The 14,789-nt window shown below is 48.8% G+C and overlaps 3 protein-coding genes across 8 annotated transcripts in view; 2 read left to right on the top strand and 1 right to left on the bottom strand.

The window, feature by feature from the left end:
- The first annotated feature begins 3,086 nt into the window (after positions 1 to 3,086).
- Positions 3,087 to 14,789, top strand: part of LOC112306760 (claudin-22) — a 35,234-nt gene continuing 23,531 nt past the window's right edge. For 3 of the 6 annotated variants that reach the window (XR_008425941.1, XR_008425940.1, XR_008425939.1), the window contains exon 1: positions 3,227 to 3,543. Coding sequence is in view for 2 of the 6 variants with exons in the window: in XM_024562760.3 (XP_024418528.1) it covers positions 10,286 to 10,975 (690 nt within the window). In the remaining 4 variants the exon portion in view is untranslated. The other 3 variants (XM_024562760.3, XR_008425942.1, XM_053916709.1) reach the window with 3 other exon arrangements.
- LOC112306761 (putative claudin-24) lies at positions 6,042 to 9,591 on the top strand. The gene has a single exon (XM_024562761.2). It carries the CDS (start codon positions 8,091 to 8,093, stop codon positions 8,751 to 8,753), a length of 663 nt encoding a protein of 220 aa, XP_024418529.2. The 5' UTR covers positions 6,042 to 8,090; the 3' UTR covers positions 8,754 to 9,591.
- Positions 13,096 to 14,789, bottom strand: part of WWC2 (WW and C2 domain containing 2) — a 129,205-nt gene continuing 127,511 nt past the window's right edge. Inside the window, exon 23 of the mRNA XM_053916707.2 lies at positions 13,096 to 14,622. Coding sequence (XP_053772682.1) covers positions 14,556 to 14,622 — 67 coding nt within the window. The 3' untranslated portion in view covers positions 13,096 to 14,555. The remainder of the gene's footprint in view (positions 14,623 to 14,789) is intronic.

The following is a 14,789-nucleotide window of genomic DNA, read 5'->3' as shown; positions in this document are numbered from 1 at the left end:
AGCCTCTCAGCCTCAGCCACAGGTGGAGCAGGTGAGCTTGTGGCCACAGGAACCACAGTTGATGACCAGGGTATCTGATCCTCTTAATCTGAAGGCAAGTGAGACAGTCACACAAAACAGCCATGGATGGCTCAGTGTGAGAGAGGGCCAAGCCGGTGAGAGAACCATTCACTTGTGACTGGGGAGAGAGGACAGGTTTCACGGCAGGCAGGCCGAGCCAAGCCTGCCTGCCAAGCCTTTTCCAATGGCAAAAACCCTCAGTTCAAAAGAATCCAGTTGCATATAAAGACTCTGGAAAAGGTACCTGTTTCAGCCAGCATGCAATAACCGATACCCCAGTGCAGAAGGGAGGCAGTTTCAAGCAACCCTCTGCGGCTGGGATTGAAAGACAAAATGCAAAATAAAAATAGTGACTCATTTATCCAGAGCCTCTGAGGTGCACCTAGATTTCCGTCATTCTCCCCACTCCTCCCAGTCACCTGTGCGTGCTGGCGTGTGGTGACTATTGTCACCATCTGACAGGTTGGGAGACCGGGGATCAGAGACGAGAAGGAAGTTGCTTCATGTCACATGCAGGTGTTAGTGGCAGTCAGGCATTGAACCCAGGTCATTCTGATTCCAGAACCAAAGCTCTTCCATTTCCTTTGGGTAATCTCTGATTTATGGAAAAGTTCGTTCTCTTTGGGGGAAAACCCACGTTCTGATTCTGAAGTGAGACTATTCGTTTATGAGAGCTAGGTGGGGTTCAAAGGCCATTTATGATGAGGGGGTGAAGCAGTGTCCCCTGTGGGAACTGCTGGGCACAGTTCTATTCTGCTGGGCTCCATGACCAGCCGGCCGGGGCTATGGCCTCACACCCTCCCCTGTGGCCAGGTGGCCTCTGAGAGGCAGCAGGGGCATTGGCAGATAACAAGGAGTTTATGGGAGAGAAGGGCATGACAAAACATATTGCTGGGCTGCCAGCACTTCCTTTGCAGGGCGTTAGGAGAGAAAGCTCCCCACCGACCCCTCAGCACTCCGTTTTCAGGAAGCTGGATGACACAGCCTGTTGAGAGAACAGTGGGCCCTGTGTCTGGGGAGCGGTGAGTGCTGGTGAAGAGGGGCGCTCCCGTAGCCTGTGCAGGCTCAGCCTGTCAGGCTGGACAGCGCCAGAGAGGCCGTGAGATAGAACTGCCCGTCCTTAGGTGCCCCAGGTCTGCTTAATTGTCTAGGGGACAGAGGCGGCTGCTAGGAAGGCTCATTGATCTAGAAAGGCAATTTCCCGCTTCTCCCTGGTGTGTGACTGAGTCTGGTGACCCTGCCAGACTGGGGGGTCATGGTATCCAGAAGCCCAGGACCGGAAATGGATGCTTCTATGTACTGAACTCATTTGATTGCTTTTTCAGAGGCTTCTGTATAGGCACTGATTCTGTACTCTGGCCCAAATCTCTCAGATCCAAACTCCATGAGGGCAGGGAACCATGACATGTGGTCAACAGCAGACGCTCAACAAACACCTGTTGAATGAGTGACTGAGATCTCTTCAAGTTTCCTAAAGTCTGTCTCTTTGTTTAAAAAGAAGGAACGGACTGGACAGGCCTGCCGGGCTGCCCAGTCCTAGGGAGTGGCATTTCCGCCGAGTTCTCTGTAATGCCACATGCGGTATCGACCCTGTGGCCCCTGCAAACTGGACACGGTCAGCGATGCACATTCACACTTCACCTTTTGTTCCCCCAGATTCTTCGTTTCCCAACTCCTGGCTGGAGCGAGCTTGTTCTCAGAGTTGTTGCTTCCTTTGAAGTTGTTCTGGAACGCGGGACCAGAACCCCTCTGGTAACCCAGTCCAGAGCTCCCTGCGGTTGGGGCATGGGCATGCTGGCACGTGGAGCCCCAAACCTTCCTCAGCAAGCCCAGGGGCCAGTGAGGAGTCAGCACCTGGTGGGCACCGTCAGCCACAGGACCGCTTCCCCAGCAACAGCCAGAGGCTAAAGCCGAGGTCCCGAGTGTCACCGCTCCTTATCCCCCACATTGGTCATCAGCAGGCCCTGCCCACTCAACCTCCAGGGAACACAGCCTGAATTCTTCCACTTCTTGTCACCTCCACCTGTCCCTCCTCAGAGTGAGTGACACCATCTCCTCTGCAGGAACCCCTGCGCTGTCCACTCCTCCCAGCAGTGGAACGAATCATTTCAAAACATACTGGAGCACAGCCAAGGGAAGCAATTACAGTGTAACCCTAGCCTCTGTCTACACCCTTCGGCCTCACCCACCGGGTCCCCACTTCACCTTGCTCACAGGTCTCCCACTACACTGCCCCTCGCTTCCTTCCCAAAACACGTCAAGCATGTTTCCACCTGGCTTCAAACTCACAGCCCCTCTGCCTAGAATGGTTCCCCAGGCTTTTGACTTTTCTGTTGGTTTGTCCTTATCTCACATGGTACTTTCTCAGAGAGACCTACACCATCTTTCAAAAATCTTATTGGGCCCTGGCTGGTGTGGTTCAGTGGATTGAGTGCCAGGCTGCAAACTGAAAGGTCACCAGTTCTATTCCCAGTCAGGGCACATGCCTGGGTTGTGGGCCAGGTCCCCAGTAGGGGGCACGCGAAAAGCAACCACACATTGATGTTTCTCTCCCTTTCTTTCTCCCTTTCTTCCCCTCTCTACAAATAAATAAATAAAATTAAACAAAATCTTATTGGAATCTGGGATTATCTTGGTTTTTCCTTTCCACTTGTTTATTATCTATCTCCCTACCCAAAGGGCCAGGACTATGTATTTCTTAATATCCTCTCACCCCTGGGCCTAGCACGGTGCTTCACATATAGTAGCTGCTCAATAAGTAGTTGTCAAATAACTGAATGACTGTGACCCAAGTTTATTTTTCTAGTGTCACCTCCTGTCAGCCCCCTGCCCCTCATCTTCCCTTTGGCTGTTCCAGCATCCTGGAAGAGGGGCTGTGCCCCTCCTCCTGTCACCTCTCCCTGGAGTCACACTTTCTCCCTCCCTGCCCATCCCCCACCCCTAGCAGAGGTCCCAGGACAGGGCAGGCAGGTGCTCAGTTAATGTTTGCAAAGCTCCTGGGCTCTCTTCCAGAGAAAGGACAAATACTCTGAAGGCCGGGGCGCCAGCCAGGGCTGTGCGTTCCTGCAGAACCTGGCCTTGGGGGAATAAATGGAGAGAGCCCGGAACTGAGCCTGGAGGCCAGGTCCGGGTCTCCACCCTGGTCCTGAGCAGGTGAGTCTGGTCTCCAGGCCTCAGCTCCCTGTGAATGGGGGCCACTGTGGTGTCTGAGGCGTTGGCTGCCTCTGGAACCCCACATGGTGCCAAGGCTGTTACTGACAGCCTTGATTGTCCTTCCTGTTGACTGGAAATTAACTTAGCCCCCTCAGGGGCGTGAACCTTGATGAATATTTAGAAAGGATTTACAAAGAAAAGAAGGCCATTAATCCTGAGATAGAGGGCTTTTCATTGCTATTTGCATAGTGGGTGGAAGCTGTATCCCAGGCTGGGACGTTCCCACATTCCTTCCTGTCGCAGGGTCTAACCTGACTGCCCCAGAGCCAGGTAAGCCACCACGGCTGCAGCCCCCCAGGGCCGGCCAATACACTGGGTGCCTGAGTCTGGGCCAAGGGGGTGCACCGTGCTCAGTGAATGCTAGGGTTAGCAGGTAGAGCTTCGATAAAAAACGGAAAGGCGAGGCTGACAACGGCCAAAGTCTACTTTTTACAGCCTGGAATGAGGGCGCTCTGACTTTGGTGTTCGACAGGCTCAGACTTAATTCTCCGCTGTGTGGGGGGCAAGCTAACGGGCTTCTTTACGCCTCCGATTTCCTGCCTGTTAAACGGAGGTAATAACAGCGCCTACAGCAGAGGGCTCTTGTGAGGAGAAGATAACGCGGATGAGGCCCTTTTCCTAATGCCCCACTAGCAGTAAGTGCTCAGTAAATACTGGCCATTGTTACCTCTGGGACCCATGGGTCTCTGCAGGACAGGCGTTTCTTTCCTTGGCTGCCCAGAACCGAGATCTTGCGTGATTTTTCAAGCATTAGTCCTTTTAAGGCTTGGGATAAAATCTCAGCTGCAGCTTCGCAGAACATCAGAGAACTAGGCATTCAAACAGCTGTGGAAATCATGAAGTTCTCCACCAGCACACGCAGGGGAGAGCAAGTCAGTGCTGACCTGGGTCCCCTGCTTCGCCCAAAACGGACTGCGGGCGTCCTGGCGTCGCTTCTCAACCAGCAGGATGGGGTGGGGGTTGGGGGATGGAAGGAGGGGAGGCCATGTACCCCAAGTGTGCCTTCAGACAGCCCCTCCCATCTGAGAGCTGGAGGGCAGCGACCATGACCGCCATGGGAAGGGTCTGCAAACTCCTCCTGGATCCGACCCCGATGGTGTGCTGGTGCTGAAGCTCAGCCTGGGGCTGTGGAGAAGGGCAGGGGCTGCACTGGGCTAGGCTACCCCAAGCCCCTCCTCACTCCACTCACCGCTTGATTTCTGCTGTTTTGCGCAAGATGACTTCTCTGACACATGGACGCGGTCCCTTATGCCCTTCGGTTCCAACCCCCAAATGCCAGCAGCTGGATGTTGCTCAGGCTTCCAGACATTTAGGACATTGGTGATTTTAAAAAAATTGTTTTAAAGTTCACAGCACGTATCAATGACTTGAACTGATAGGTTTGATTTGCAGGTGTGAGGCTGTCTTTCGGTTGGGTGCCCCTGACATTTTCATCGAAGGGTTTGGGGGGAGGGAAAAACCAAAAATTCAGTCCTTGCTCATGTAGGGGGGAAAAAAAGTGGGGAGAGAGGGGAACATCAAGAGACTGTAAGGAAAAATATATCAGCAAACATAAACCAACACCGCTCTGTAAACTGTAACAGCTGTGCCTGGATCTTTATACTTGCGGCCGGTGGCTTCCTACGCGGGAGGATCTTTGGGAAGTCAGCCCCCGAAAGTTATTCCTGCTGCCCCGACTCGTTTTGTTCAGGACATTCTCGGGGTGAACAGACTAAAGCAAGTTACCTTTTTTCCTCTCATCACACTTATTTTTTTTCTTATGAGAATCCTGCATGGCTTGCAGAAAGTTTAGAAAGTGTAAATCATGGACATGAGGGGGAGGAAGCGCCGTCTCTAGCACCGCGTGAACATTCGGACTGAGCACTGCGGTACCTCCTGCCCAGACCTACAGTGTGTCCACCTCGATGCCCTTCTGCCGACTTAGGATGATTTGACAACATTTCCTGTTCCACTCTAGGTGGTGGATTGAGTTCATTCTTCTCGAATTCATTGGTCATGCGCAGACAAGACCAGAATGGCCCACCGTCGTCATTACAGAAGACAATGGGGACACATTTCTAGCGTTGGAATTCTAGGTTCACATTCACCATCACTTAGAAGGGCCCACGATGTCCATTTACCAGACAGATATTTGTTGAACACACAGTGGTTACAAGGCACGGTGCTCAGGGGGTTGTGAACGCTGCAGCGAGTCGGGTTCTGATCGCTGAGCTCACAGGATTAATCCTGAGAATGAGCATCAGCAGGACAAGATGGAGTAAGGAAAACAGAATAAACTATGCATTATTTATTTATTTATTTATTTACTTCCTCATCCAAGGACATGTTTACTGATTTTTAGAGATTGGGGAAGGGAGAGAGCAAGAGAGGCAGAGAAACATCGACCCATTGTCTTTTCAACATGCCCGAACTGGGACCGAACCCAGCACCCGGGCATGTGCCCTGATGGGGAATCGAACCTGCAACCTTGGGGTTTTCTGAGATAACGCCCAACCCAATGAGCCACACGTGCCAGGGTTATGCATTTTCTTTTAATGAAAAAAATTGGCAGGAGGATTCTCTTGTCTTTGTACCCAGGCCAAATAGCAGCAAGAACTGCAGCCCCTGCAGCAGAATGGAGGAGTCTTCCTGAGCGGCGTGGCTGGCAGGGGAGTTTGTTTTTCCCAGCACCCTTCTCCCTCACTGCAGTGCTGCTCCTAATGTCTTAAAATTCAACAGATATTTTCCCTAGAAGGCTCCAAGCCAAGACAACTACTTCATCTCATGCTCATCCCAAGGACAGGTGCGGGGAGAATGTGGCCCACTGTTGCAGGCGAAGCCTCCAGCCGAGCTCCTGCACATGCGCACTGATCTCCAGGGCCTGGGGGGGGGGGGCATTTTTTTTTTAAGGATAATTTTGACAACGTGAGATTTGTGTCTCTCTCACTGTAACTCTCTCAAAAGACATCTTGTGCCTCTGCCCCATCTCTTCAGTCCCGTGCACGTTGCCCCACAGAGAGGGCCACCATCACCAGCTGACGGGATGGGGTCCGGAGCAGGGCCTGCCTGGGCCACCTGCCACCCTCCGCAGCAGTCGGGCTGCAATGTGGCTTCAGGTGGCCTCGTTTGTGTGGCTTTTGCATTTTAGATGACACAGAGAAGCTCGTTACTGGAGCCACCAGTGATGCACAAACGATCGTGTTACACACCCCATTGCTTACAATCCTTCGAAGGCCCTGAATCATCTATATTCTAAAACCCAGATGATTTAGCCGCACATAACTAAGCCCCACAGTCTATTTTCTATGGGGTTCCCGGCGCTGCCCCAGGCACCAGCTGCTGAGAACGTTTCCCACCCACCGTCTTTCGGGCCCAGCCCTCTCCTTCAAGATCTGTGTGCTTGCTTCCTTCCCCCGAAGCAGCCTGAAGTTAGCGACTGCTCCCCGGAGCGTTCTCCCTCCGGCCTGCCTCCCAGAAGGGAAGCTCTCCTTTCCCGTCAGCCCGTCTCCTGAGGGTGAGGCGCTGGGCAAACCTCTAGCCCTGGCTGACGCCTGTCTTTCTGCAAACTGGAACAGTTTCTTATTTTAGCCCACTGAGGACGGTATGATGTCCTAAGGGGCTCTGCAAACCTGTAAAAGTTAAGAAAGAGTCTATCTTTAAAGCCATGGAGAATGCTGACCCTTCTGCTCGGTGTGGCTCCGGCAGGATGGGGGCTTGTCTCTCTGGTCTCCTGTTGAGTGCGATCATAAAAGATGGTTTCTGACGCTGGACTAGACTCAACAGCTGCCATGCGACGGATGGGCGGAGGCTCTGCCCACCACGCAGACCCACTGGGTCCTGTCCGCTCGCTATGGGGCCGGACGCCCCCGGGCCCCTGCAGAGAGCAGCTGGACCCTGCAGGACCTGGAGCAGCCCTGGGAGCCCTCTGAGGGAACAGCTGTGCGGTGTGTTCCCCAGGTGTGGCCTGAATCAAAAAACCAAATGCAGTGAAGCCTCCAACGCCAGCCCCGCTGTGGCTCCCGTTTTCAGGCCAGGGTCTAGTGTCCTGAGCTGCGGGAGTCTTCAAGCTGGGGCTCCTGACGGTAAAGACAGCTCAGCGCCGGACAGAAAGCTGTAGGCCAAGTCCTTAACGAGGACATCTCCCTGCGAAACCCAGAGCTTCCCAGGATGCACCCTTCCTCCCTGGGCACGAGCCTCTGCCGTTTCCATTTTAATGAGCCCAGTGAACCAGCATCCACCTTTCAAAGGAATCTGAGGGAGTCGCTCCTGCCAAGTCCCGGCTGGGTCCCCGTGACACTCAAGAACGCGGGCCAGGCTCTGGTGTAGGTTGAGGGAGTCCAAGGAAAGTGAAGATTATAGGGAAAGTCCGCCTTTCTTTACAAGGGCTTGCTTTGCATCCTGAAATCTCAGGTTCAGCGATTACAATGAAGTCCTGTTATAGAGAGAGCTGGCCTTTTATCACCACTTAAAATCTAATTAATCCATATTGAAGCACAAAGATTTCTGTTGTCCTTTAGGGTGAGGGGTCATAGAGACCTCTTTGTTCATCCTTAGACTTAGCATCATCAAGCATTGGGGATATAATTTTACCAAGCAAATCGGAAGGTAACAGGTCAAATCCTTATCAGAAAGCCTAACTCGCAGTTTGAGCAGAGCCCTGCGTCCTTTACATGAAACATCGTATTCAGGAAGAACAAAAACGCATTTCAGGGTGCCCAAGGAGTTAACGAGCAAAGCTTATATCCCACGCAGCATAGGACCAAGCTCAGCACACTACTGTCCACCACGACCAGACTCCGGCTCCTAGAGGGGCGGTGAAAGTCGCATGATTTGTGGCAATGGCTTTTGTCTTTAGAGTAGTAATGCAAATCGTTGGACTTTTATTATCTTTGCTGGGATGGGTTTTATCCATTATTACAACTTATCTTCCCCATTGGAAAAACCTCAATCTGGACTTGAACGAAATGGAAAACTGGACCATAGGACTCTGGCAAGCCTGCGTCATCCAGGAGGAAGTGGGGCGGCAATGTAAGGACTTCGATTCTTTCCTGGCTCTGCCTGCCGAACTCCGGATCTCCAGGGTTTTAATGTTCCTGTCCAATGGGCTGGGCTTTCTGGGCCTGCTGGTCTCTGGGTTTGGGCTGGACTGCTTGAGAATTGGAGAGAGTCAGCAAGGGCTCAAGAAGCGGCTGCTAATCCTGGGAGGGATTCTGCTCTGGACCTCCGGCCTCGCAGCCCTGGTGCCTGTCTCCTGGGTTGCCCACGTGACCGTCCAGGAGTTCTGGGATGAGAACATCCCGGAGATTGTGCCCAGGTGGGAGTTTGGGGAGGCCCTGTTCCTCGGCTGGTTTGCTGGGTTTTCTCTCCTGCTAGGGGGATGTCTGCTCATCTGCGCAGCCTGTTCTGCCCATGCTCCTCTGGCTTCAGGCCACTACACAGTGGCAGAAACAGAGACTCAGTGTCCATACCTGGAGAACGGGACTGCAGTTCCAAAAGTGTGACTTTGGCAAGACCAGAGAGACGTATTATCTGAACCAGCTGTGATGTAGGAGTTGACACAAGAAAGGGGTCTTGGTTATACCACTAAATCTGTGCCGCTCACATTCTCTCATTTAATAATTACTCTCCTATCCTAGATTCCCTTCCCCCTCAAAAATCTGGAGAAGAGGCAATCTTATATCTAAAAGAAAATTACCATGTTAATTAAGCATTACATAGGTATGAGCAAAAATATTTCAGTGATCTGGTTATTTAAATGAAAATGTGGTGGTGGTTGTCCGGCATGGTAGGATTAACCTTTAGTGTGCTTATTTTTATATTAGAGTCTTTTCTGTTTGTTTTTGTTCGTAGCTGGAAATAATAATCACCTTGTTTCCTAAAGAGAAAACTAACACACTGAAATCTTTTAAGCATTCTACATTGGCAAGACCACGGGTTAGGCTGATCCCAAAGTGTAACTTCCACAACAACGGCTTTGGTCCTCTTTGATCAGAGGTGGTTTGTGTGTAGGAAATTACAAGGTGCCCCGTGAGACAGGGTTTTATGGGGCTAAAAGGTTTTCAGTACATTCTGATATGCTCACATTCAAAATACTGGCCATCTCCTCTCTTGTCTCTTTCCTCAAAAGCCTCATACTTAACAAGTTAAACAACTGAAGATTTTTGCTTGCTATTGAGATAGTGACAGTTTATTTGCCCTGATCAAAACTTTCCTTTGCTCCATTAAAAGTTTTAGGGCTATATATTTCAGTGTTGCAACAAAAGAGATGTTGATTCTGCTCTACAAAGTCTCATTGCTTAACTTTTCCACAGCATAGAAAGCATATTTAAGCAAAGAAAAAAAAACAACAACAAATGTTTATGCACCTATGTATGAATTTGACAGGAAGGAATGTAGGTAAACAGACTTGACATTTTGTTTAATATTGTCTCATATGTTACGTGGTATGCATGGCCTACGTAATTTTTCAAAAGGAGGCCTCATCTAAGAGCTAGAGAAATTTCTGTTAAGATCGGTTTATTTGGTTAAGAAATATTTTTCTTGAACCTTTCTTTTCTTTCTTTCTTTTTTTATAACACCCCGTGTTACCACAACATGTGTACTGAAATGCGAGAACTATTACAGACAAAAACCTGGGAGGTGCAATTAGCAAGTCGTGAAGCGGCAGGCCTTGAGCCCAAACTGCCAGTCAAACATTTTGCATTTAGACTTCTCAGGTCTTGGGCTTGTTGGGAAGGTTGGGAACAACAGGAAAGCCGTTTAGATGTTAACAATGAGAGGAGGATAATTACTGCTTAATGTTCTTTCAGGCACAAATTGCTTACTAGAAAATGGGCCCTGGCCACTCCTTGTCATTACTGGTTTGCAGAAATTAGTTCCCTTTCCTTTTACGAAACCTATTCAACGTGGAATCAAACAATAGAGACTCTGGCAAGATTCCTCTTATATACACAATGAAAAACTATTTCTGAGTCCCGCAAGTGAAAACACAAGTGTGCCACACTTCTCACCGCAACTGAAAGGCAGGAATTAGATGGGCTACAGCTCGCAGGACTTGAGGATGGCTTTAGTATTTAGAACTGCGGCCCAAGTAGCTGGAAGTTCACTCTGTTTACTGGGATGGGTTTTAACCTGTCTCACAAACTACCTGCCACATTGGAAAAACTGCAGCCTGGACTTGAACGAAATGGAAAACTGGACCATTGGACTCTGGCAAGCCTGCGTCATCCAGGAGGAAGTGGGGACGCAATGTAAAGAGTTCGATTCTTTCCTGGCTCTGCCTGCCGAACTCCGGATCTCCAGGGTTTTAATGTTCCTGTCCAATGGGCTGGGCTTTCTGGGCCTGCTGGTCTCTGGGTTTGGGCTGGACTGCTTGAGAATTGGAGAGAGTCAGCAAGGGCTCAAGAAGCGGCTGCTAATCCTGGGAGGGATTCTGCTCTGGACCTCCGGCCTCGCAGCCCTGGTGCCTGTCTCCTGGGTCGCCCATGTGACCGTCCAGGAGTTCTGGGATGAGAACATCCCGGAGATTGTGCCCAGGTGGGAGTTTGGGGAGGCCCTGTTCCTCGGCTGGTTTGCTGGGTTTTCTCTCCTGCTAGGGGGGTGTCTGCTCATCTGTGCAGCCTGTTCTGCCCCCGCTCCTCTGGCTTCCGGCCACAGCTCAGAGGCGGAGGCGCAGGGTCTCCATCAGTACCTGGAGATGGGAAACACAAACCTGCAAATCTAAGTCCAACGGCATCTGTGGCGTGCACTCCTCGGGCGCTGCGGGCCGCAGCGCAGGACGCGGAGGGTTTCCTGCTGCAGTCACCCGGTCGCTGTGCTTTTTGCCACAGTGCATGTGGCTACCAGCTGCTTACACTAGAACTTCTTTCTAAGACGATAAACCCACTTTTATCTCCTACTCTGAGTCCGAAACCAATCATGACTCAATAGTGCTCATGCTCACTACTGTGGATGAATTTTCTGAATCTTAATGTAGATTCTGTGATTGCACAGAACTGGCAAGTAAAACATTCTATCAGTACTTACATATCTTTGAAGGTGTTATTCATAGGGATGCATCATCCTGGCAATTGGAAATCTTACTGCTAATCACTTCTTCCAGGTGCTTAAGACCACCTACTATACAGAAACAGTCTCACTGCGTATTTATTTAAAATGTATGACATTTGCTTATAATTAAAAAAATTGCTGGCTCTTTGGAAGCTTGAGAGGTGAGAGCCGTGGGCACATCATCTCTTTAACCAGAGACTTCAGAGCCTCGGCAGAGCCTGTCCTGCGAGCGGGCCACATTCACTCCTGTCTCCCTACGTCCGGAGCAGAGGATGGTCATCGAACCCCGCCGCTGCGGAGCTGCTGCAGGGGGCGCTGCTGAGCAGCACTGGGGTGTGTGGGCTGTGAACCTCCCGGCCCGCTGGCCTGAGCCGGGTTTTACACATCGTCCAACTAATAAGTATTCATCAACAAACTGCTGGCTTGGGGAATTCTTCCTGAAAGATTTTATATTTGCTTGGTACACGGTTCAAGTAAACTCTTGTGTTTGAGCCAGTCAGGGAAATTACCTCAACAACAAAGGACACAGATAAAGTCTTAGGCAATATGTATCTTTGTTGAAAAAAAAAAAAAACCACTGATTTATTTTTCCACCCACAGACACAAGACAAGTGCAGAAACTAGTTAATCTATGTGATGTATTTGCACACGTTTACAAACAAGACAAATTAAAACAGAAACATATTCAGAATTTAACCTGATTAAATATTTAGTTCAGTCCTGAGCTTTTGATATTTAATACAATATAGATAAAGTAATAGCAAAAAAAAGACTTTAAATTTATTTGATTTGCATGCTACAGAGATCAGCTAAACGTTGTTCATTTGGCTAGCAACATTCTTTCTGTACCTGTAACACTTTGATTCTGATATACAAAGTTGTAATAACATACTGATAATTCAAACTTGAGAACTAAATATTACATTCTTTTTACCCTGTGCAGAATAAATTCTACTTTTAAAAAATAGTATTTATAATATTAAAATTCATATTGTCCATATGCTTTTGTGATCATGTTATTAAAATGTTTTGTCGCTGTGAATCATGTGGGTTAGTACAAATACGACGGTATTGCTAAAAGCTGCCTATAAATACATAACACTATTACTGATTTTTAAAGTGTGAAAAAGGATTATATTAAAATAAGTTTATCTCTCATGTTAGAAATGAGCAAATTTTGTAAAATAAAACCGAAAGCATCTTGGTCACAAGAGTTAACTACCAGCCTGAGACAGATTTTATTCTTTTATACTTGTCTGAAACTTCTTGTATCACAAAAAGTTAACAACTAATCTGATGAAGGTTTATAAAGCTGTAAATATTCCCATATAGCCTCTTCTATGTCAAACATTTAAAATGGCCAGAACCAAACTATATATTAAACAGAACATAAATAAGACCGTAAATAAATAAATGAGGAAAATAAAATCGTACGGTGCAACTACACAGAATCCTATAAACATTTTCATGGTCAAACTAAGAAGCTGAGAACAGCTGACCTTCATGTGATCCTACATTAAATAAACTTCTGTCTTTCACATTTGACCTTGACAAGGATGAATGGTATTCTTCTTCTCATTTTCCGCATCTAACAGAATGAACTGGGCAGCCACGAAGGACTGTACTCAATTCACAAGGCTGGTTTTAGCCCAGGGTGGTGTCATGTCCAGTTATAGCTTCGAAGACATTCATATGTAAGTGGTGGGACACTTAGGGAAAAATAATTAAAATTATAGGCTCAGAAATGGCTTCCTTTGAATTTCAATTTTGGTAAAATGAACTTTCTAAAATATGCGTGATGACTTTCAAGAAAATAATTCTTGCTAATGAGGATTCTAGCTTAGAAATAGAACTGTGTGTGTGTGTGTGTGTGTGTTTATGTGTTTAAAGGGGCCCATTCTTTCAAGACATTTGCAATTCTAAAAAAAATTGATTTAGTTTGCTATAAAAAGATGGTTAACCAAAAATGACCTCTTCCAGTATTACAGATGAGAAATAAGTATGATAAATTGCATAAAACTATTTATTTTTGAAGCCTTTATGCAGGCTGAGCTACACTGGGGTTTGGTTTCTGCTAAGATGTGCTTGGGCTGGGTAAACTAAAATTCTACCCAGAAGACCCTGCAGTCAGATCAGGTGTCTAAACCTGTTTACCGGCAATGGCCCTTTTTTTTTTTTTTTTAAACAAATGACAGCCTATACTTCAAAGTAGAAATCGGGGCAGGCACCCTCTTCCCTTTGCCTCTCAACTCCTCACCACGAGTTATAGGTAGATGACAGCTGCAAAGTCATTGCTACACAATGTCACTAATCTGTTTCACAAGGGATTTGATTTTGTTTTGGCAACTTTGATTCATTCGAGATACTCTTTCCTTTCTTCCTGATTTCACCAAATGAGCGCTGATGTGTTTCCTTCCCTCCACGTCATCAGAGTGTCTGTCCTTAGATGTTGGGCCACCATGTTCCTCTCCTTGACACCACCCTCAGACCTTGGACGGAACATGTTGCGCAGGGGACAACAGAGCAGGGGAACGCTTCCCCCGCTCAGGCTGAGCTGGGTGCCGCCCTCAGTGTGCCGTGGGGCACCTGGCTTTCTCCTTTTTCCTCCCTGCCCTGGGGTCTTCAGCCCTGCCGGAGCAGGGCTGCTTTGTTTGCACCCTTGGGCTCCGTGTTTTGTTTCCTTCAGACCAACAGAGAAGGACAGAAAAGGACTGTTTTAAGGAAACAAGGTGTTCCAACACAGGGGACGGAAGTAAACACAGGTGGACTTGGAACTCTGCACTGAAGCTCACGGTTAACTTCCAAGGGCAAGACCTGGTCTCTGGTACAAAAATACCGCACGGCACTCTGGCCAGCTTCCTGGTCTACTCACGGGAAAGCACAGGAAAAGCAAAAACCACCCTGTGCGAGTTCTTTCTCAAGAGTCGGTTCAGTAGGATGCACCCTGGGTTCTGCCTCGATTCCGTGTTTACAAAATAAAGGGCCTTGGCTACACACACATACCGTACACCATTTGTGTACCTGATCACCCCATTTTGGTTATCTGATTTCTGTTTTGCTTTTTTTTTATATAAAAATTACATTCCAGGTACTTTACAAATTACCATGTTGAAATCCTGATGTAAAATAAAAGCTCTTTCAGAGCTGACAGTTACAGTACAGCCCCCCCCAACCCAGCCCACAAAACCAGTGTTCAGTCTTCTGTCCGCCCAAGGAGACAAACAGGCGAGACACTCACGTCCTCAGCGATGGAGTCACACGTCATCGGCCGGCAGGGACGGGATGCTGATCTTGGCTCTGGTGAAGTAGGCGATCTTCTCCCTAGAGTCGGGGTGAGGAACAGACCCACTCTCCTATGATGCCGCCAGGACTCTGCGGCCGTGAGAAATGGTCCCCAGACCTCCCGCGGTGTGTCCGCAAGCCTGGGCAGCAGGAACCCCTTTCCCAGGGGACACCACTCAAAATCAAGAGGGCCGCTGCCCTTCCAG

This window comes from Desmodus rotundus, chromosome 13 (genome assembly GCF_022682495.2).
Source record: "Desmodus rotundus isolate HL8 chromosome 13, HLdesRot8A.1, whole genome shotgun sequence".
Taxonomy (NCBI): domain Eukaryota; kingdom Metazoa; phylum Chordata; class Mammalia; order Chiroptera; family Phyllostomidae; genus Desmodus; species Desmodus rotundus.
This window is presented reverse-complemented; position numbering and strand designations above follow the sequence as displayed.